Source organism: Cercospora beticola, chromosome 5 (genome assembly GCF_033473495.1).
Source record: "Cercospora beticola chromosome 5, complete sequence".
Lineage (NCBI taxonomy): Eukaryota > Fungi > Ascomycota > Dothideomycetes > Mycosphaerellales > Mycosphaerellaceae > Cercospora > Cercospora beticola.
Window position 1 is genome coordinate 1,991,114 of NC_088939.1, and position 20,447 is coordinate 2,011,560.

General features: G+C 52.8%; 11 protein-coding genes across 11 annotated transcripts; 5 read left to right on the forward strand and 6 right to left on the reverse strand.

Annotated features, from left to right (window-relative positions):
• Positions 1-12: 12 nt before the first annotated feature.
• RHO25_008041 (uncharacterized protein) lies at positions 13-2,088 on the forward strand (the record flags this gene model as incomplete). The annotated part of the gene is made up of 5 exons (XM_023600192.1): positions 13-1,143; positions 1,194-1,395; positions 1,446-1,497; positions 1,545-1,629; positions 1,687-2,088. The coding sequence occupies 5 exons, from the start codon at positions 13-15 to the stop codon at positions 2,086-2,088; spliced, it is 1,872 nt and encodes a 623-aa protein (XP_023449660.1).
• A 38-nt stretch (positions 2,089-2,126) lies between these two features.
• On the reverse strand, positions 2,127-3,713 carry RHO25_008042 (uncharacterized protein; the record flags this gene model as incomplete). The annotated part of the gene is made up of 1 exon (XM_023600193.1): positions 2,127-3,713. The coding sequence occupies one exon, from the start codon at positions 3,711-3,713 to the stop codon at positions 2,127-2,129; it is 1,587 nt and encodes a 528-aa protein (XP_023449045.1).
• A 1,402-nt stretch (positions 3,714-5,115) lies between these two features.
• On the forward strand, positions 5,116-6,497 carry RHO25_008043 (uncharacterized protein; the record flags this gene model as incomplete). Its single annotated transcript, XM_023600194.2, has 2 exons — positions 5,116-6,020; positions 6,089-6,497. The coding sequence occupies 2 exons, from the start codon at positions 5,116-5,118 to the stop codon at positions 6,495-6,497; spliced, it is 1,314 nt and encodes a 437-aa protein (XP_023449043.1).
• A 547-nt stretch (positions 6,498-7,044) lies between these two features.
• Positions 7,045-7,431, forward strand: RHO25_008044 (uncharacterized protein; the record flags this gene model as incomplete). The annotated part of the gene is made up of 1 exon (XM_023600195.2): positions 7,045-7,431. One exon carries the CDS (start codon positions 7,045-7,047, stop codon positions 7,429-7,431), a length of 387 nt encoding a protein of 128 aa, XP_023449040.2.
• Positions 7,432-7,928: 497 nt separating this feature from the next.
• On the forward strand, positions 7,929-8,744 carry RHO25_008045 (uncharacterized protein; the record flags this gene model as incomplete). Its single annotated transcript, XM_023600196.2, has 1 exon — positions 7,929-8,744. The coding sequence occupies one exon, from the start codon at positions 7,929-7,931 to the stop codon at positions 8,742-8,744; it is 816 nt and encodes a 271-aa protein (XP_023449039.1).
• A 301-nt stretch (positions 8,745-9,045) lies between these two features.
• RHO25_008046 (uncharacterized protein) lies at positions 9,046-9,849 on the reverse strand (the record flags this gene model as incomplete). The annotated part of the gene is made up of 2 exons (XM_023600197.2): positions 9,046-9,736; positions 9,794-9,849. The coding sequence occupies 2 exons, from the start codon at positions 9,847-9,849 to the stop codon at positions 9,046-9,048; spliced, it is 747 nt and encodes a 248-aa protein (XP_023449049.1).
• Positions 9,850-10,661: 812 nt separating this feature from the next.
• On the reverse strand, positions 10,662-11,537 carry RHO25_008047 (uncharacterized protein; the record flags this gene model as incomplete). Its single annotated transcript, XM_023600198.1, has 1 exon — positions 10,662-11,537. One exon carries the CDS (start codon positions 11,535-11,537, stop codon positions 10,662-10,664), a length of 876 nt encoding a protein of 291 aa, XP_023449166.1.
• Positions 11,538-11,912: 375 nt separating this feature from the next.
• RHO25_008048 (uncharacterized protein) lies at positions 11,913-13,346 on the reverse strand (the record flags this gene model as incomplete). Its single annotated transcript, XM_023600199.1, has 1 exon — positions 11,913-13,346. One exon carries the CDS (start codon positions 13,344-13,346, stop codon positions 11,913-11,915), a length of 1,434 nt encoding a protein of 477 aa, XP_023449163.1.
• Positions 13,347-15,109: 1,763 nt separating this feature from the next.
• RHO25_008049 (uncharacterized protein) lies at positions 15,110-17,845 on the reverse strand (the record flags this gene model as incomplete). The annotated part of the gene is made up of 3 exons (XM_023600200.2): positions 15,110-15,933; positions 15,983-17,150; positions 17,219-17,845. 3 exons carry the CDS (start codon positions 17,843-17,845, stop codon positions 15,110-15,112), a joined length of 2,619 nt encoding a protein of 872 aa, XP_023449450.2.
• Positions 17,846-18,600: 755 nt separating this feature from the next.
• Positions 18,601-19,059, forward strand: RHO25_008050 (uncharacterized protein; the record flags this gene model as incomplete). Its single annotated transcript, XM_023600202.2, has 1 exon — positions 18,601-19,059. One exon carries the CDS (start codon positions 18,601-18,603, stop codon positions 19,057-19,059), a length of 459 nt encoding a protein of 152 aa, XP_023449621.1.
• A 285-nt stretch (positions 19,060-19,344) lies between these two features.
• On the reverse strand, positions 19,345-20,148 carry RHO25_008051 (uncharacterized protein; the record flags this gene model as incomplete). The annotated part of the gene is made up of 1 exon (XM_023600203.1): positions 19,345-20,148. One exon carries the CDS (start codon positions 20,146-20,148, stop codon positions 19,345-19,347), a length of 804 nt encoding a protein of 267 aa, XP_023449445.1.
• Between the last annotated feature and the right edge of the window lie 299 nt (positions 20,149-20,447).

Genomic DNA, 20,447 nt, shown 5'->3' on the forward strand with positions numbered 1-20,447 from the left:
TGAATCCCGAAAATGGCATCTAGTGCCCCTGCCCAAGGTATAGGGGACGTTTATGCTCAAGGAGATAACCCTGTCGCCAAGTACATGAGATCGTGGCATTACGCTGCGGTGTGGCTCACTACTGGTGGATTTACGCGTGATCTGGTCATCGATCTTTACAGCAGAACACAAAAGATGGCCTCGGAACACAACAAGTACCTTCAATTGCCCCCATTCTCTGGAGATATCGACCCAAGGGACTATTATGACAGTCTCCTAACAGCAATAAGAAGTCTCGAGGACGAATGCTGGCGTCCGAGATGGGCGAATGCGGCGCAGCGTATGCGTGACTTGGGCTGGACGAGGGCAGCCGGAGCGATAGATGCGCTTGCCAACGGCGTAGTTGTGAATGGAAGATACATTCGAGACCTCACTCCCAGGGACGAATTTAGCGCATTGTACTTCGACGTGGAGCATCAACTTTTGTCTAGGAATATCGATCACAGAACGATCGATCGATATCGTGGCCAAAAGGAGCGAATCGAATGCGACCTGGAACAACACGGTACGTTTGTCCTGCCGCGGCACTTCACAGTCAACATGTCTCCTCAAGAGTTCTGCGAGAATCTCATGACAGATGTCAATCAATCTCGGGTCAATTACGTCAAACCATTTTGGGATGCTGCCCTAGCAGTAGCTCAGCCTGCTGAAAAGGCAGATCTGCAGCAGCAATTTGAAAAGATGTCAGAGTTTGTCACCGCACACTACGATCCTTACAAGCCATATCAGTACACCAATGAAAGACGAGAGCCAGGTAGCAGACTTGCCCAGTGGTATCCGTTCGATGCAGCACGCCAGACTATTTTCAACGACGACGGAACGTGGCAACCGCATAGCTATTTTGGAGGTGGAAATACTGCAAACGTCATGTTGTGGTGTAAGATAGATCCGAGATCTCATCAGCCGATCGATCGAGTGGCAGTCAAGGAGATGTATTTTGAGGAAGAATGGACCTCCCCAGAAAAATGGGAGGCTCCTATCTACAACAGGATCCCACGCGAATATGCATTGGCAAAGTCACTGAACAATCTGAACGTCAAGAACGTTGTAGAGCATCGGGACTATGGCTTGTTCGAAAGAGTCACCATGCTTCGTCTCTACTTGGTAAGTTGAGCCTAGAGTAGACCTGCCCCGAGTTACTGATCACTTTGTAGGAATTTTGCGAGTACGGGGACCTGAAAAAGAAAGTCAAAGACCATGAGAACGCTAACAGGCAAATCTCCACTCGTGCCATTTGGTCTGTCTTTGAGGCTTTGGCTACAGTGCTGCTTTTCATGGAGCGAGGAAGCGGTCCAGCTGGGGGTGCTCCTCAGCAGCATAGGTCGCTGTATCATCGTGACATTAAACCCGACAACAGTAAGATGGAAGGAACAAGAATGAATTTCAACACATCTAACCCCAGACAGTAATGTTCACGGCGCCTCGGAACGATCTATGGCGACAGATACCAACAGCGAAGTAGGTGGCATCCTGAATCACGAATTCTGATCTAACAGCTACAACAGATTAGGTGACTTTGGCCTGGGAATATGGACGTCAGATCCGAGAGCTCACGCACCTGGCGTTGGCACAGCAGAGTACATGGCACCTGTACGTAAAATTCCGGCTCGAGCGTCATCTAATGGTCCCAAATTGACAAAAATCCAGGAAGTCCACGACTGCTGGCGACCAGAAAACGAGAAATATATCGATGATCACCAAAGATATCACACTGTGACAATGAAATCAGAAGTGTGGTCTGTCGGGCTCGTGATCATGACAATGATGAACCGCGACACTGATGACATGATGATGCCGGCGTACAGATGCAATATCCCCGGGCCAAATTTCGAAGGCAAGCCTGGGAAAAAATATCCCCTCCCGCTACAGGAACTGGTCTTAGAATGTCTAAAGCACAATCCGGAAGAGCGCCCTACGCCAAGCAGGCTCTGGGAGACCATACAGAGCGCGACTGGCAATTTGAAGTTCATGCAGCCAAGTGGGGAAGAATGCGATTTCGCGAACCCCCAAGGGAATATGTACGCAGGTTTCGCATCTGGATGGCAATAGAATGCCCTTAGCACGACTAGAATAGTTCGCATCATTACTTAGACACACTCAAAACTGCCCTTCACATTCGGGTCCCCGCCCACGTAAGTCTGCTTCTTCGGCCAAGCACAAAGTTCCCTCTCAATCGTAGTCCCTCCCTGTACACCGGTCTTGCTCGCTAGCAGCGTCTCAGGTGCAGTTCCATTTTCGACCCAGCTGATCAATGCATTCAAAGCACCAGAAGGCAGAGGACCAGGACCACCACGACAGTGCTGCACGCCTGGTGCCTCGAAATATCGATAAAAATCCGAGGCCTCGGGGTCTAGCTCCAGGACTCGCTGGTAGTAATCCACAGTTCCGTTTGGAAATATCAACTCATCCGACAGCCCATGCCATGTGATCATCTTTCCGCCATAGCGCTTGAAAGGCTCCAGATCGGGGTCAGAGGTTCCAATGATACTGTCGTACTCTTGCACGGACTTGTGAATCAGGTCAAAGTATTGTCTGTCAGTGATATTGGAGATGTCGAATTCGGGATCTCTCATGACGAACAACTTGAACCATTCCTCAACGATGCTGAAAGGCTTGCCGACGCAAGAGCTTGCACTTTCGTTCTTACACTCGGTTGCTACAAGCCCGAGGGTAAGATTCGTGCCATGCGTAAGGCCGTACCAGTCGTATAGGCCATTGGGGCTGCGAGGTCCAGTCCAGGCGGCATTAGCTATCCGAGCAGCTTCAGAGGTGATTATTCGTTGTGTGCCGTTGCGTGGTGAATATGTCTGGCCAACGAGTGTTTCGGCATCGAAGTGGCATTCATCAGGTGCCGAGATAATTCCGTCCTTGACTCCATCCAGCTCATCACAAGCTTCCACAGCAGCGGCCGTGATTGCTTCGAGCTCATCGGGAGTGGGATGATACCCGAGGCGGTTCATGAAATGCTGCGGCCAGAACTCTGCTGGGAGAAAATAGCCCCAATTGATAGCAGGAGCGATTGCGAGAATTCCATCAAAAATGTCAGGATATCGCTGGGCCACCATCAATCCTTGTCTTCCTCCAGTGCTACAACCATTCCAATAAGAGTAGTCAGCTGCTTTCTGGTAGAAGAGCTGAGTAGCTTGCTTTCCGAGCAAACCCAAGTCGTTCAGCGCTATCGATGCAAAGTCTTGGAACAAATTGAGGTTGACGTTCCCAGGACTGTTCAGCGCCCACGGTGCTGCATTCTGCTCATAGATCGGGTGTCCACCATCTGTAGAAGCTGTTGCGAAGCCTTGCGATGCAATTGGGGCAAGTGAATCAGATGGAACACCTGTTCGCCAGCCGCCACCGCCGGAAGCCACGAATCGTCCATTCCAGTTATCGAGCGGCAACCAGGCATTGACATTGATCGTATCATCTCGGCCAGGATGCGTGTAGGTGATAGTGAGGTTGCAAACGTTCACGCCTGAATAGGTCGTTGCAGGAGTTTCGCCGTCAGCGGCAATGAAAGCTGTGTAGTTGTCCAATGGAATCGCTTCAACGCTGATGACTTCAGCGCCAAACACGTCAAGATCGGCGAATGAGGTGCTGTTGCAACGAGCAGTGAGAGATGACGAAGCAACAACTTGTGCTGCACCCAGTGTGCCGGCGATGGATGATGAATGGCGCATGGCGGCGAGTACTGCTTGTGACTCCATCCTGCAAGACGGCGACTGTGCCCAATTTATGGCCCTCGACAGTCTCAAAAATTGGTAAGCCCTCATCTACCGAAACCCACAACCTGCGAAGCTGTGACACCGGAAACTTCTTGCTTGCGGGACGTGATCCACTTCGTCTTCGCTGCCCCGCGCAGTAGGTTGGAGTATTTTGTGGAGTGCATAAGGCACGTCAAGCCTTTTGCGGAGCTTTTACCGATGATCGGATAATTTTCCGTCCTTGTTGCAGTAGTCTTATGTTAAGACACGACACAACTCGTTTGCAAAAGCTCTCGGAAGACTTCTGTGCCGTAGCAGTATAGACTGGCCAGAGTGGGGCTGCAGTGGAGTTGCTCACCCACGAAAAGTCGTCTTGGCGTTGACTTTCATTGCCCTTGCTTGACTTAGTATAGGAACAACAACTCCCATGTGGGCTACTGGAGACACCCATTCATCTTGCACACTGAATTTGGTGGGCTCAGGCCCGCTTACACGTGCGCCGTGTTTGGCTCGCACAGATCGAGAGTTCCTTGTTTGCGAGAATCGCCCTGATCTTATCATCGCGAGCCAAAGACAATTGCTCATCGGATCGTGGACGTGTCGCTCAAGTTCGAGCGCCTATCCAAGTTCTCAGCAGAGTTTGCATTTACTCATATGCGTATACACGACGAATAACATTACCTCCAGAGATATACATACTTGCCTACGGCTCAGCTTCGACTCTTATGAAACTTCGGATCATTGCTCGGCAGGTTCTTCTTAAAACAAAGTCCTCGACGCTTCCTTTCCTTCGCGTTGGAAAGCAACATGCATTTCAGTGGACACTCGGCTTCAAGATCTCCAGGTGCGGCAGTCGACACAGCAACACATCGGCATAGTCTGTTAAGTGGAAGATGGCCACTCCACTACGCACTCGCTCCCAGGCGAAGACTATGCTTCATCGATGGAGCCTTCCGCCAATACATGACTCCTAATGGAAAGCTGCCACACCAATCGAGTCCAGACCCTAAGCGCGTGCGACTGGCAGCGTACTTGCTGGGGAAGAATGGCATTGTCCTATCTTCACAAAGCCCAGTGAAGATTTGATCTCTGCTGTATACAAAGCGTCTTTGTTGTTGGACCACCAGGATAGCATGATTATTCACTGAGTGGAAAGTGATTGGTCTTCGTCCGTGAAGGCGTCTCTGTTTTATCAGCACCGCTGTTATAAGTACCATTATACTCCTTTGACATGACTTACTAAACCAAAAACATTAACAGCTCTGATCGAAGGCACGAACAGCAGACCAACATTGACACTAGCAAAACCACATCCCTGCTCAAGACAGAAAAAGACTTCGAGCCTTCGCAAACTTACTCACACAAATCATCAACAGCAATGGCATTCGGCCCGCCACCTGCCTGGGGCGGTTTTGTCCCGGGCAATGGGCGTCCGGTGAGAGGATTTTGGGATGGTGATGACATACCTGCATCTCCAATACCACGCGGACCAGCAGGCTTCCCTGGAATGGGTGGACCACCTCCGCAGCACATGTTCTCCCCTAGGCCAATGCCGGTGCCCATGCCCGGCGGTGGAGCACGTCGAGGACTGAGAGACATGTTCAACGGGCTGCGAGCTGGCAGAGGCGTTCTGGGTCGACCCCCTAGGCCAGACTTGAGGAAGCCGAGGCGGAATGGTGACCCTCCTGGCGCAAAATTCGACCCGTCTCGATTTGTGCGACCAGAAGAAGTTGAAAAGCCTAAAGCGAGAGGCAGGCCCCAGGGTGGTCTCAATCTAGGCCTGCAGCCACAGAATTTCCAGGAAGCCTTGCATCCGGGACAATTGCCTCGAGGCGGCTTCAAGGTCATCAAAGCACTAAAGAGAGGCGGACAATCAGAAGTCGTCAACCTTGTACAGGCATCGAACGGCCAGCTGTTCGTCGAGAAGCGTATCCGCCGTCGAGGTCGTGAAGAGCTTGCAGAGAGGGAACTCCGGACCCTCGCTACTGTCTCCAAGGGTTACGGTCCGGCTAAACACCTTAACACGATGGTCGGGCACACGGCACATGGGGACGCAATATCGTTGATCCTCGAATATTGCGACGGCGGCTCAGTAGATGATCTTCTCGACAAGGCCATCAAGGCCAAACGCCCGATTTCCGAAGTCATCATCTGGAATATCCTGTACGGTGCGGCAGCTGGATTGGCATTCCTCCACGACGGCATCAAAACCATCACGCCTGGCACAGAGCAGCCGAAGACCCCGAATTGGAATACCATCTGCCACCTTGATATCAAGCCTCAGTAAGCTCTAACCCCACCAACACATATCATATAAGACAGTGACTATCGCTAACACCTGTTACTTTTAGGAACTTGTTCATCAGTCGCACCGGAGGCATCGCCGGGCTGCCTCGGGTCATTGTCGGCGACTTTGGTTGTGCGGTGTCCTTGAAGGAAATCCAGAACGGGCAAGAGCAGGAGCGAGAGCAACCATGCGGCACTCCTGCGTGGTACCCACCCGAGGGCAAAGGAAAGATCTCTTACGGGACGAAAACCGACATTTGGGCGCTTGGTTTGACGATCTTCTGCCTCTGTCGCCTGACATACAACCCCAGCATGAGGGGACATTCGCGAGAGAATCTTTGCGGCAGGGCGTATAGCCGTGAAATGAACGCGCTCGTCCGACTCCTCACTGCCAGCGATCTTTCGAAGCGGCCGCCTGCAAGAGATGTGGCGTCGGCGGCTTTGAAGATTTTGAAGGAGAAGGTGCAGAAATAGAGTGTATAAGGCTTGGGCGCAGGCGTCCTCAGATCTTGGGCAGGACGGAGTGGAGTTGGACAGATTTCGATTTATCGGAGAACTCGAACCTGCAATGCATGAGTTCATGTGCATGGCATAGCTTCTGTAACAATATTAGTCAACATATTTGGCAATAAGACGAGCCTGTTCTCGAAATGTTCATGACACGATACTCTCAAACTCCTGCTTCACCTAGAAATGTGCGTATGTCTTCGAAGCGTCCAATCGTCAAGCGTCCGACTCGAGCAATGGCAAAGATTTCGTGTGCAAGCAGAATTGCTCGCGATCGCAATGTTGTCAGCTGGCAGAATCGACAGCAGGAAGCGAGCAGCGGTGTCTTGGCGTCTCGGACGGAGCCGGCCACAAGTCTGCCCTCCTTCTCCCGCCGCCATCATGATAGACACAAATATGTAGAAGCTCGTAGCCATGTTCGAAACTTCGCCGCTCACCTTTGCTCATGCCTGCACAGCATAGCACCGCCTCAGCTCGACTGCATACACTCTCACGACACCTCGCAACGTCCACCATGCCTGAACGACCGTTCATCACCTGCCACGTCCTCAACACCGTCACCGGCAAGCCTGGCGCGGGCATCGATGTCAAGCTGAAGCTCGTATCGCCAGAACACGCCACAACGGCCCATTGGACGGCGAAGACAAACGATGATGGACGAGTAACAGCATGGAGTGCTTCAGCAGATCTCAACGAGGTGGTCAAAGCGGCAAAGGCAGGGCTGCAAGAGGGCGAGCAGCTGATTTGGAGCTTGACATTTGATACCGAGGCGTTTTACGGCAAGGGAAACACTTTCTGGCCACAAGTCGAGCTGCGATTTGCGGCTGAGAAGGGCGAGGAGCATTATCATGTGCCCTTGCTGCTTGGGCCGTGGAGCTACACGACCTATCGTGGGTCATGAGAACATCCTGGACAACACGGAATCCATCAGCCCATCATGCATACCGGGTTATTTCGCTATGGAAGAAGTCAACGACTTCTTTTGAGCACACCGCCCTATCATATGCTCCAGCTCATATGCTGCACATAAAGCGGTGTGCTGAGCGTGGCCAGCAGCAATCTGGACACAGGTCGTACGCGCTGGAACGACATAGCCGAGCTGCAGTGTTCTGCAGAGAATACGCGAACTTGCCCACACTTTCCAATGAAATTATGCAGGAGCGCTTAAACCCCTTCTCCAATTCGGGTCCACGGTCCACCTCCCAGGCGAATGACCTGCATAGCGACCCACTCTCACCACCCACTGACAACGCATGGCATAGGTTTGGCCGAACCTGTCATTACGCTCGTCAGAAGCGTTCGCATCCTTTCGTCAACTTCACCTGGGCTGATCCGTCTCAAAACCTTGACCCAAATCTTTCCACGTCGCCGCAGCACCACTAGCTTTGGGGAGTCGCAATGTCGAAACCTCGCACGAGCACCAAGTCTTCCCACAAGGGTCTCACACTCGCTAGAGCGCTGGAGAAAGCACAGATCGCCGTTCAGCGGGACGAAGACGGGAACTTCAGAGGAGCCTTGTCCTCATATCGAAGCGCCAGGGAACTGCTCAGCAAAGCGAAGAAGCGCGTTTCTTGCGAAGAGGATGCTGCGAGACTCGATGCGATTGCCGAAATCTACGACAACAGGATTAGAGAGCTGCGCGAGGCGATCAACAATGAGCCGCGAGATGAGAGTGACGACTCCTCTGACCAAGATCGGACCCCTAAGATACCCAAGCCTTGCACGGGCAACGCTTCTCCACTCCGGATTCAGCGACGGACATCCGGCGATTCAACCACTTCTCGGCACTGCGTGCAGTCTGTGCGCCCCGAAAGGCGCGATTCTCATCAGCAATGGCCTTTGACGCCAGAGTTTGAGATGAAAGCGACAATGGAACGGTACTCGGTTCGCAGCCTACCCGCGCCGCCAGCAAAGTCAACTCCGAGGCTGTCGCAACGCTTCGACAATTCCCGTATAGATGATGACACAGTACAGGTGCTTGACCTTTTGGAAAGCGGCTGGTGGGAGGATCTCATCGAGGGACGATCTCGTTGGTCGATGAGTAGCGATCGGACGCTGGTAGCGTCCCCTGGCGCATATCTCAAGGAGTACAGGGCCAAGAGTGAGAGCTTTGCACGACGAAGGAATCGAGCAGAGTCTCCAACTGACAGCATATCCTTCTGGTCACCACCTGCCACGCCACAACGGCAAGCCTTTGGAGGACGACTGGGCTAGAAACCTGGAAGGTATATGTCTCAGAGGAGAGTTCAAGACTCAGGTATGGACAATATGTCCATGGCACTGACATTTAAGTTGTACATTACGCTTGTCAATAACCCATCGCGCTCGTCAAGACATCGAAAGTCGCATTTAAAATTTATGCATCCCCTTCACGGGAGACAGCTTCGCATGTGGTATGAGTACCATATTCCGAGGTTCCCATGCTCACAATCTTTACGTCCTTCGCAAAGACCAGTTTCAATCCTACTCGTCACTCACATCAAAAACGCCAGTACCTGAATCTCCATCTCATTCATCATATCAGCGCTACAATACCCATCACACCGGCCGCCACCAATATCGCCACCCCAGAACTCTTGCCAGACCTCAAACCCCCCGCATCATTCCTCCAAACCTCATCCTTACACTCCCCCGGCCGATCCTCCTCCCTCTCCATCGCCGTCGTCCTCCTTATCGAAAAACTTCTCAACCGATAAGGCGTCGTCTCACACGTAGGCTTCGTATTCTCGCAACTAAACCTCCAACTCGTAGACTGACCCACCTCACCACTACAATCCTCCGAACTATAAACTTGAAACACCAAAGGTCCCATAAGCGCTTCTTCTCGGAGAGTACTCACAGCTTCACCTTGCTGGTACATAAGTTGAGAGTAATCTGCTGATCTGTTGAAATTGTCGGGTGAAAGGAGAGTGTAATTTAGGCCTGGATAGAGGGTTGTGAGGTTTGTGGGTGTGCTGTTGTTCAGAGAGGTGGTGGAGTTGTCTATTGGGAAGAGGGAGCCGGGTCCGAAGCAGATTAAAGTGTTATTCGGATCGGTTGTGGGGAAAGATGTGATTTGAATGTTGAAATTGTCGCCTGCGCCGGATGGGTCGTAGGTGCAGTATTTGCCATTGTTGAGGTCTTTGGATGGGTCCCGAAAGGTTATTGAGAGGAGGGTGTTGTTTGAGTATGGTTGCGAGTACTTTGTGCCTTGTGAGGAAGTGGAGCTGGGATAGATAGTCAGAAATGAACATAGGTGGATGCATTCATAGATTTTCACTAACTTGTTATTTTGTGCCGCAGTCACGCCAGCCAGCAGCAGAATAAGGAAGAGCTCCATCGTCACGACATCGTGTCTGCAAAATGCTTCTCACGAGGCAGCTTGGGATCTCACTGGAGTCATATAGCCCTTTTCCGTTTGGAGGCTTGTCCTTGTGCAATACGAGAAGCTGGGCGTCTTGCGGATGTGATCATTTTTCTAAGCTCACAAGACTTTCAGGCTTGGACGCCAGCTTTCAGTCGTGAAGTCAAGCCCGCGGTGGCTCAAGAGTGAAACTCTTTTAGCACGCTGGCTATGTAAACAAGGCGTGCCAACTTGCCAAGGGATATCTCGGACCGGCTTGGCTCTTGGTGTTGGTCTTGACGCAAAGATGGAAATGTTCTGTCATTGATCATACTGAGTGGCTGCTGGACTAGATTTGGCTCTCTCATCTGGTGGTCGTCAAGCCTTGCTACTGCGTTATGTTGTACTGCATACACGTGGTGGGTAGAGGAACCGAGAAACAATTTGCTTGCTCACTGTGGTCTCTCACTTGGGCATGTCCCAACTTCCGAGTGGTCCTATTGGCTGATATACGCCCTCACCCGACTCATCCACAAGTCCATGGGCTGCATCGCACCTTGCTCTTCTATCCGCTCTCCAGGCCCTGACACCAATGCGGCTCATCTGCTTCCATCATGGTCATCAAGCTCAATCTTGTGTTCCTTTGACAGTTCAGCCCGTTGCGACGCACGCGAACGCTCTTGCTCAGAGTTGCTACTTTCTGGCAATTGCTTTGAAATTTGAGGCAAGCAGGCATATATGTCCTCGTCCCGTCTGGCTCATTTCTGACATCGCCACATCAGCCATCTGTCAAATCGCCTTCTTTTCTGCTAATAAAGCCATACCCTCCTGCGACTCTCGCGAAGGAATGCATTTCGGCGCTTGGTATACTTCTTCTTCCAGTCAATGAATTGCTTCAATTCGTCGTCAGCGAACTCGATACGCTGTAGAAGTTCTGGGACTCGCGAGAGCAGCGCCGTCTCGCCTCCGATGATACCCAATGCATCTTGCTTGACAGCAGGAACACCTTGAAGTGAGCGACAGGACCGCAGCACTGCTGTACAGTAGCAGAAATCAGTTTGTCGTTGACCCAGATACGCTCCCCAAGCGTCTATGATAATTTGGACTACCTGTTCCGCGTCGTCCAATAGTGATACATCAAAGATCGATCGCGTGCGCTCAAGGTCTGCGAAGATCTCGCTGTGGTCTTTCAAGTCTTTGAAGTTCTGGCGCAAGAAAGATGTCTCATTGTGGTCCTCCAGACCCAGCACATGCTTCAAAGCATCGATGGTGTCGACAGGGCGTGAAGTTCGGCATGCGTCGCCCACGGATGTCGCAACCTCCTGGTATGACCAGTCTTCGGGTCGCGATCTGAGCAGCGCTTTCCGTGCCTGGGCAGGATTGATGGCAGTAACCTGGAAATTCCATGTGCGCCTCAAGGTTCGTCCTTCGTCGTACGGCTCTCCTGTAGGATATTTGAAGTACTGTCGGCGTTCTATGATGTTTGGATGTGCAAACACATGCAGTGAGTGTGAATCAGGTAGCTTGACGACGTGTTTCTTCCTTTTCTCCAAGCTCTGCAAGGGGTTGAGGGCCTTGAAGTCGAGCTGCTGTTGAAGCCCAAGAACTTGAAGCGATTCCCCGGTGCTACGAGTGAACATGGTGAGCCCTGGACGAGCGCCTCGCACCATGCGAGTGACAGACATTCTGGCAGCTGTTGGCACTCGTTGGTCGATCTCCGAGTCCTTCGCTGGTGGATTCCTGGTCGCAGGACTCCTTCGTCCTACTTCTTCCTCTTGTCTAGCTTTCGTTCATGTACACCACGACCAAAGTGCCGAACCAGAAAGAAACCAAAGTATCTGGGGAATGAGCTGTGGGTGCAAACGCCCGAATCCTTGTCTTGTTTTGCGGGCAGCGTAGCACAGAGCCACAGTCACGCGTCTGGAACAACCACTCTGGCGAACTTGCCTCTCTTTCGTTGATCTGACTGCGGATGGTATTGCAAGATGTCTATCGAGTCGCATAGTTCAGTCGATTTCACCGGAATATCCATCAAGACAACGATTTCGCTCACAGTATCGTCAAGACCTTGCCAGCAATATCTCCAACTCTCCGTCACCCAAACTCGGCTTCTCTCCCTTTGCTCTCCCACCCAACAGATTTGCAAACCCCTTCACAAAGCCAGAAACAGCACTGTCACTCCTCGTTCTCCCACTGCTCTTTTTATTACAGCTTGTCCCGAACCTGACAACACCCTCACCCTCTGAGCTTACAATGTTCATCTCTTCTCCAGCACCAATAGCTCCACTGCTCACCTCATCCACGACCTCAAATGTGACCGCTCTTCGCCTGCCATTCTTCGTCACGATACTGTTCGTCCGCGCGAAAGACTCGAGATGATGACTGCCGTCCTGTTTCGCGTGTACGAGGCCCAATGGCGGACGCGTTCGTTCTGCTGCTCTGAGAGGTGGAGGTGAAGAGGTGTCGTCTGAAGCCAAAAGACTCTCGGGTTCGGTCGTGTGATCGCAATTTCCAATCGCTTCGAGGAAGGACAAAACGCGATCGTACCAGAATTCCGCTCCGGCACGCGTGGTAGATTCTTTCGCTGTCGGCTTCCTTCCTCCGATTCGGTTGCGGTTGCGTTGGCGCAGGAACTTGCTGCTTGCAAAAGTGGAAGCTATAGGGGAGGAAGATCCCGATGAAGGAAGCGACGAATTTGCTCGGAGCACGAGCTGTCGAACATGCTTTGCTCGCCGGGGACGCGGACTCCGCGGGCGAGATTTTGTGCTGTCTGTGACCGATTTGTTGTCTTCCCATGCCGCGAAGGGATGTAAGCTGTCGGAGGGTGACGAGACAGGACTGGACGACTGCGACGAGCTTGCTGAATGTTCATCTTCCTCGCCGAGCAGAAAAGCAGACATGGTAAGCAGGGCTCCAGTCGTGCCATCCAGCTTGTTGAAATTGCCTATGGCAACAATGCGATGATAAGGCCGGTCTGGCTCAAGATCCTCCTGTTGCTGCCGCCCACCCGAGGTCGAAGGACGATTAATCACAAGGCCACCGGGAACGACGACAGGTCTCGTGCAAAGTATTTGAGCGCGAGAGATGCTAGATCCTAGAGAGGCAGTGGCAATAGCGCGGAATTGCTTGAACATTTGCGCTGCTGGCTCTGTATTCGGCACAAAAAGCTGCGTCCAATGTCGTTGCGATCTTACAAGTGAAGAAAGGTCAGTGACCACGTCAAAGTGTCCTTCAGCTTGCGGCGAGTCGAGGCATAACGTGGGCTTCACGTCAGGATCGTATCGAACAAGCAGTACGCGGACGTCGACCGCGTTGGCTCCGCAGTCCGGTATGCCATGTTCAATGCAAGTCGATTTGGCCAGCTCGTAGATACCACTGACCAAGGCGGCAACGGCGCTGAATTGCTCTGCCCGTGTGGTCGTGTTCAATCTTTGGTAGTCGACTACTAGTTGGCTCAGAAGGGGGCGCAATGTCGAGAGCTGCATCAGGTCCATGGCCACGAATCTGTGGTAAGACGGCTCTCAGAGCCGGCTTATAGGCGAAGGCGAGAGAGGACGCGCTGGGAGGCGTAGGCGGTGGTGGTAGGAGTAATAACCCATGGGCTTTCCCGGGCAAATTGTCGTTCGGCGCGTATGTCGACGATGCTGTGGTTGTCGTGGAAGAACCGGGTCGGAATCGAAAGGACGAAGACGATGAAAGGCGAGGCATTTTATGTGTTTTTCTTCGCGAGTTGTCTTCTGATGGATCTGCGTCAACTGAAGGATGGCGATGGTGCTGCAGCGTGTGCGAGTTTACGTTAAACCTGTTGGTGTACTCCTTATGCCGTGATTCGGAATGTCGTGTCGATAAGATATCTCTGCCTTTGAGTTGATGATCGTGCGACTCTCACTACCTCCGCCGGTCGTTGTTCGTTGCGAGGAAAAGGGAACGATGAAAGCTGCCATCGAAAGTCGCCCGTTGAGCTGCATGTGAGTATCTCATGTTTCAAGCGCAGACCGCTCATGCGAGGTCGTTTGCTATTACATGCAGGCTACTCTTCACGGTGGTAAAGCCTATTGACATTTACTCTTGATGCCTCTGACTCAACGTCCCGTGCTGAGAGCGGCTTGTTAGGGAGAAAGTTCAAGTACTTCAATCACAGCGCTCTTTTGCTGTGAGATCACTAACAGTGAGATCCTCGCAGAAAAGCGATATTGCGCACTTGGGGGAAGTCTGATATCCTCCTCATGATCTCAGCTGCCCAGACATGCTTTCCGCAAGGCAAATTGGCGAGGCGATGGCCTGAAAATTTCTCCGCTTCAACAGCAAGTCTGAATACATGACTGCGACTCTGCGGCAGTAGTCATCACCGTATCACAAACCTGACCAGACACTCCATCACCGTGACAAGTTAGCTTGAAGAAGCATTGCCGTCACAGTGCCGGGCGTCTAATGAGGCTGCATCTTGTTCCGCCCGCTGAGTAAGATTTCGCGAGCCGCCATGAGTCGTGCCACAAACTCAACTTCGAAAGGCTCAGCGTCCGCCGGTGTCGTTGTGTCGGTGGAGTGTTCTCCCGGAGTACCTATTGCGACAAGGAACTGCGATCCCATGGAGTGCGTTGATGATTGATCCAAGACAAGACCATGGCCATCTCCAACAGAAGGGGCCAGCTCAAGCCACCTACAATCATCGGGACATGTTCAACGGCCGGAAAAACTCATCGTGCGCCAGATGCACGAGCCCAAATCTGTAGTACCATCGATCTGGCACGCCGTTGAAGACATCCGGTGCCAAATCGAAGAAAAGGAATCCGCGCAGCTACGTGCGGACAGCCGAAACACGCGCAACTTGACAGCTTGCCCAAACAAGCAACCGCTCTATGGCCCACTCTCTCCAGCCGAGTGGAACGACTCCGGGGACTAGAGGAGTCCTGACATTTGTACAGCCTTGCGATTCATCATGCTACGTATTTTCAGCTCAATCATCCGTGACAGCAGTAGCCGCAGCATGACAAATTGTGACACCTCTCAGCGCGTCCGTCTCTCAAAATCGATTCGCCGAACAATCAAAAGTCTATGCTCATGATCAGAATGTGCCATGCAAGAAGTGAAACCCATCACCGCCAAGAACCAACCACCGAATCAACCACACATTCTAAACCAGCGCCGTCGCTTATAGAAATTGCAGTGAAATAACCATTCATCAGTCGTCCACGTAGCTGTGCTGTCACTGATAATAGTATGGGGGCTGAAGAGTATCCTCGTAGTGACCAGGTTGCTAACCTGGGTATCCGGGCATACTCAAAGCGCCGTTGGGCTCAAACATCGGGTTCGTCAAGCCCATGATGTTGCCATCCAGCGCCCAAGAGAGTGGGTCAAATACAGCATTAGGGCCGAATGACTGATCCCAATTCAGTGCGTCCAGGTCGCTTGCTTGCCCCAGCTGCAGACCGGTGCTTGGCTGAGTGAGGTGGACATCGGCAAGAGCGTTGTGAGTGGTCCCATTTGGTGGCTGCGGAGTGTTGCGACTGGTGTCGGGAAGGCGTGTAGGGTTCTGGATGTCGTTGACCAGGTTCTCGCGCCCAGCTTGTCCAGCGCGTTCTCGCCAGCGCCAGATGGCGTCGTACAGCACTGACAGTGAAGACCTGCACCGCACCTTGAGGGCAAGCGTGTCGTCGTCGCTGTCGAGCGCGGGATCGGTCTTGAAGACGTCTTGTTCGCCTGAGCCGCTCGAGATCCAGAGCTGAGCCATGACTTCTGCAAGCCGCTGGGGCAAGTCATTGCTGCGCACGCTGAGTTTGCGCAGTGCGGCCACTGCACGGGTGAAGAGAGTCTTGCCGTAGGTGTTGTCCACATGTTTGGCGTAGAAAGAGTGTAGGATCTTCAGGAGGGTCACCGATGCAGCGAGCATCATCTGCTCAATGTATCTTGGCACAAACGCGAACTCACTCGTGCTCATGGCACTAACATGCTCGAGGAGGGCCGAGGCTGCGATATAGAGGTTTCTTAGATCGACGTGGTAATTGGGCTGGCTGGGCTTGTCGAAGAAGGCGGTAAGGCGAAGATGCAGCGCGGCGGCTTTGAGGAAGAGAACCTCCAGTGCTGCTAAACATGTCAGGGATGCTTTTGAAAATACCAGCAGTCGACTTACCTTTACGTGATTGATTCTGCTTGCCTGTAGACAGGACAGTCACCTCGAGTTCGCCCAGTTCACGAGCATACATGTCGATCTGCAGACCGCGCTGAGCTTGGTCAACCTCGACAATGTGGTCACGTTGCATGGTATACAACGTTCGCGTGACGGTATCGTTAAACTTCTCGATCTGACAACGTGTGTGTAGCTCAGGCTTCATGCGGCCCAGATGAAGACCATATGTGAACCAAGCCCAGCGCGCGAGCGGAGGTTGTCCATTACCGGTGCTGACGTTCTGGGCGACGATGTTCACAGCGGCCCAGGTGTTGAGTCGATCCGCCACATCTTCATCCCGCAGGTCGACGCGGAACCGACTGAAGTCTTGTGCGTGGGAAGGCCGATGCAAGCCGTGTTGCATAGCGAGCTGGAACATAATGCCGCACAGCATCATTGTCGGCTCTTGGCTGGTTGACGAGGTAGGTAGTGGCCACGTGCAGAGTAGTGCCAGAGCTTTGGTGACGTGGTACGACTGTGGTACTTGCGATAACGTTGTCCAGAGCAGCTCCTCCAGCGGACGCTGAAGTTCCATGAACAAACCCGGCTTGAATTCTTGTCGTCGTGCCGCAATGGCGACGATCGTCCAGTGCAGGAGCGGATGCTCATCATAGTAGGCCTTGTAGCTCAGATCGGCATTGAGCACCGGCATGAAGGGGTGATATGACTCAAAGTAGATCTGGTACAGGTCGGTGAGTTGCTGCTCCGTCAAGGTGTTGCCGCCGAGCGTGGTGAGCGATGTGCCTGGAGTAATGGAGGACATGGTTGTAGGAACGAGCTCGCGGTATCCTTGGCTCAAATCGAGCAAGCTCCTTGATGCAGCAGCCTCGCTCGCGCCCAGCCCGTATCCAGTGTTGCCCATAACGGCGGCCGGAGCGCCTCCATCGGGCGAGGGCTGATAGCTGCCAATGTATGCTGAGCCTGGAGTTTCTTCTGGCAGAAACATGCCCAGCTGTTCGTATCGCGCTAGCTTTTGCTTGCACCTGTCCAGCTCCTTGACCATCTCCTCATGCGCTGCCCGCTTTCCGAGTCGCTTAAAGCCGTCATCGATGCTGCAATGGAGGCCATGCTTGACGCATCGATCGCACGGTTTATACTGTTCGCCAGGTCCAGCGACGACGTTGCAACGAAGCTGTCAAGAGTACTAGTTAGCATAGGCTTTTTGTGACGGGCTCCACTGTTTCCTCGTATCAAGCTCACCTTCTGCTGTCGACAATCGTTGCAGGCTCTTTTCACGCCGGGCTGGTGACGCGGTTTGTTGCCATTTTGGCCAGGACTATGCGCCAGCGTGCCACTGCTCGAAGCTCTCCCATCTTCCGCCCCGCCAACTAGGGTGTGCTCTCCATCACCGTGCTCTTGCGCTGTCAATGTTCGCTTGCGCTTGCGATCGGGGCCCGCTGCGCCGTCCGGGGTCAGCGTGGTCGTCGGTGAGCTCACTTGCTGCGGCGACACCAGCCCAGCCGCGAGGTGTGCTGGTGGGTCGAAAGGGGCATTGTTGTGCCAGGACATTGGGCTCACTTCGCCGAAGTCGAGGATTCGAGTGATCAGCGATATCGGCAACAGTGAGAGTTGGACGATATCGGGAGGGGAAGCAAAGAGCCTGGTTAAGTTGACGGGCTTGGCCTTGGCGATTCCGCTGCGTGGTATAATAAGCGTGAAACTGGAGGGACTCTGCGCCCTGTCAATCCTGTGTGACTGTGTCCATCGGAGTCCTGGCCTAGACAGTGCTCGATGTCCAATGTGACTCAAGAACATCATGATCCGATACCATTGACGAATGGCACGGGGTAGCAGCCATGCGACCTCTTGCCGCTTGAGCCGGTTCATACTGCCGTGAAGAAGCACTCACCTTCCCGTCTGCCCACGCTCATACCTTCCTGTCAGCACACCATAGGAAAGCGTGGGTGGCGATATCCCACGTCGCATAGGCAAGAGAGGGTATGTCGGTTGGACCGGGCTCAACATCACCTTTCCATTGTAAGGGCACTATCACGTTCTGCAGATGTTGATGACAGAGTACAGTATAGATCTTCCAATCATGTCAGCATGCAAACGACAATGACACTACGAGCAGGAGCGAGCACGACTTCCATAGCACCATTGCGCGGTATAGACGGATGTGCCACTGATAGGAGTCGCAAAGAGTACCGCACTGATGACAGATTTAGAACTTTTCAGCCAGAGATTGGATATGCCGAATGCGGAAAAGACTTCCATCGCGAACACTTCCCCGGACCAGAGTACAAACATGGTGCAAGTGAATCTCATATATGAGACTTCTTTCCGCCACATTCGCAAGACTTCACGAAGCATATACTGCACAATGGGCGCTGTACTATGAGGTGTACAAACCTTCCGCAAACAATTCTCATACCCGACCTTTCCCGACCACTTGCAAGGTACCTTGGAGGCAAACATATCAGCACACCGACCACCTTCAGTGAATGCTTTCGAGATTGCGCTCGGAAGCCATGGCTGGAGACATTCACTTCGGCGCGGAATAAGCAAGCTGCTCACTTGCATTTGGGGGATCTTCGGGAGATTTTACACAAATCAAACATCAATACCACAACTGGCTGGCAATGTGCAACAACCGCTACCTGGAATACGCTTGCGGTCATGGGGACATGATAGGCCTGAGCCATTGTCGCGGAGTCACACACATTCATGATCCGATTACGAAAGCGCCCGTAACTGCTTGCTACGGCAGAAACAAGCCGGTCATCTACCTCTCTATGGAGACCGACTGCAGGACTTGTATTATTGACCGAGCGCTGAAGGGACCGCGAGCGCGACTGAGCGAGGCCATTCAGAATTTCCGGAAGTGCAAGACGGGCGCATTCGTGGCGAACGTGTCCAAGGCCACAAGGGAATTGGAGGCGGCCATCGCGGAGCTGCAAGCTATTGGTTTGCCAGAGCAGCTGGCTGAGGGATCGAAGAGGTATGGACTCTGGTCTGAGCCTCACGAAAAGGTGCAAGAAGGCAGCCCGTTGAGGCGAGAACTGGTCGTCGACTCGAGTTTCGAGCTGCACAACATCTAGCACCAGCGCAGAACTTCTATGCTCATCCTGGCTGCTGAAATGTTACCCCCAGGTCCAAATCAGATCCCCACTTGTCCCTCATTCCTCCGGCGGCGGCTCATAAATGCCGTCCCTCTGATAGCTCCTCACAACCCGCTCCCATTCCCTCGTGTCCCTCTCTTCCTCACTACTCACACTTCCATCCCACTCCCTATCATTCTTCACCTTCAATCTCACACCGCCCATACTACCCTTTCCGCCAAAGCCTTCAAAATCCAACATCCATTCCAGCGGCAACATTCCCTTCTATGCCCCATCTGGACTATTCTCCGCTTCCGACGAAACCCATGTGTACCCGGCCTTCAATATCACATATGCTGTCACAGCGAACGTCCCCCAGCCGAGGCGTTTAACCTCATACGGCGCGCGTTGTCGGATTACGCGATTCGGGCGGAAAGTGGGATGAAGGACGAGTTGGACCTCCTCGATGATATCCGTCCGACTGGGCTTGACGAAGAACGTCCACTCATGGCAATTCGCCGTCTCCGCATCGGCGATGTATCGATGGCGGTTCCCAACATACACTGTCAAAGTCTGGATGCTGCCTTGTTCGCCCAGACTATCCGCTTCTTCTACGCTGCGCTCTCGTGTCGTCGCGGGATAGTCTCTGCCCAGGCGAGCTGCAAGATCTGGATTGTACGATGCCGTGGTCTGCGTTCTGCACATTGGACACTTGGCTTCGATTCCGGATACAGCATCGAATGTTTGGGGTTCTTCGTCGACGTCGACGATTTTCATTTGGGAATTGACGGAGACGTCGGCCCAGTGCGCCATGCAGGATTCACACATTGTGTGGTTACATTGTGTTGTCACGGGCCTATACAGGAGGACTTGGCAGATTGGGCAGAGGTCATCTTCGTCGATGTTCTCTTCTGGTCTCGGTGTTGATGGCTCATCGGCAGGCTTTTGTGTCTTTCTTCGTGCAGATGATGCTTTGGGTCGAGCTCGTTGACGGGTTTCCGCAGGTTTGCGATCCTCCAATGCCGTGTGGCGATTCCGAGCTGATCGACGTGGCGGGGCAGGTTCGGAAGACGATACTTGCGAAGCCATGCTGAAAATGATGTTCAGATCAACGAAATAGAAGAAGGAGAAGAAGGACCATCACATCGTGCGAGTCTCTACAAGTGGCACAGGAGCTAAGCGTGTCGAAGGATTCACTTTTGTTGACATCTTCTTATCGATAAAAGCTGTAGCGGCTGCCTGGTCTCGTCATGGCTCATGGCTAACGGGACTAGCGTAGATTGCTGCATGAAGCTGTTCGAGGCCCTCGAGCAATCTATTTCTGCCTGGGGCAGACAATCGTTGAGTTGACGATGAGAATATGGCTAACGAAGCGTGGCGTTGTTACA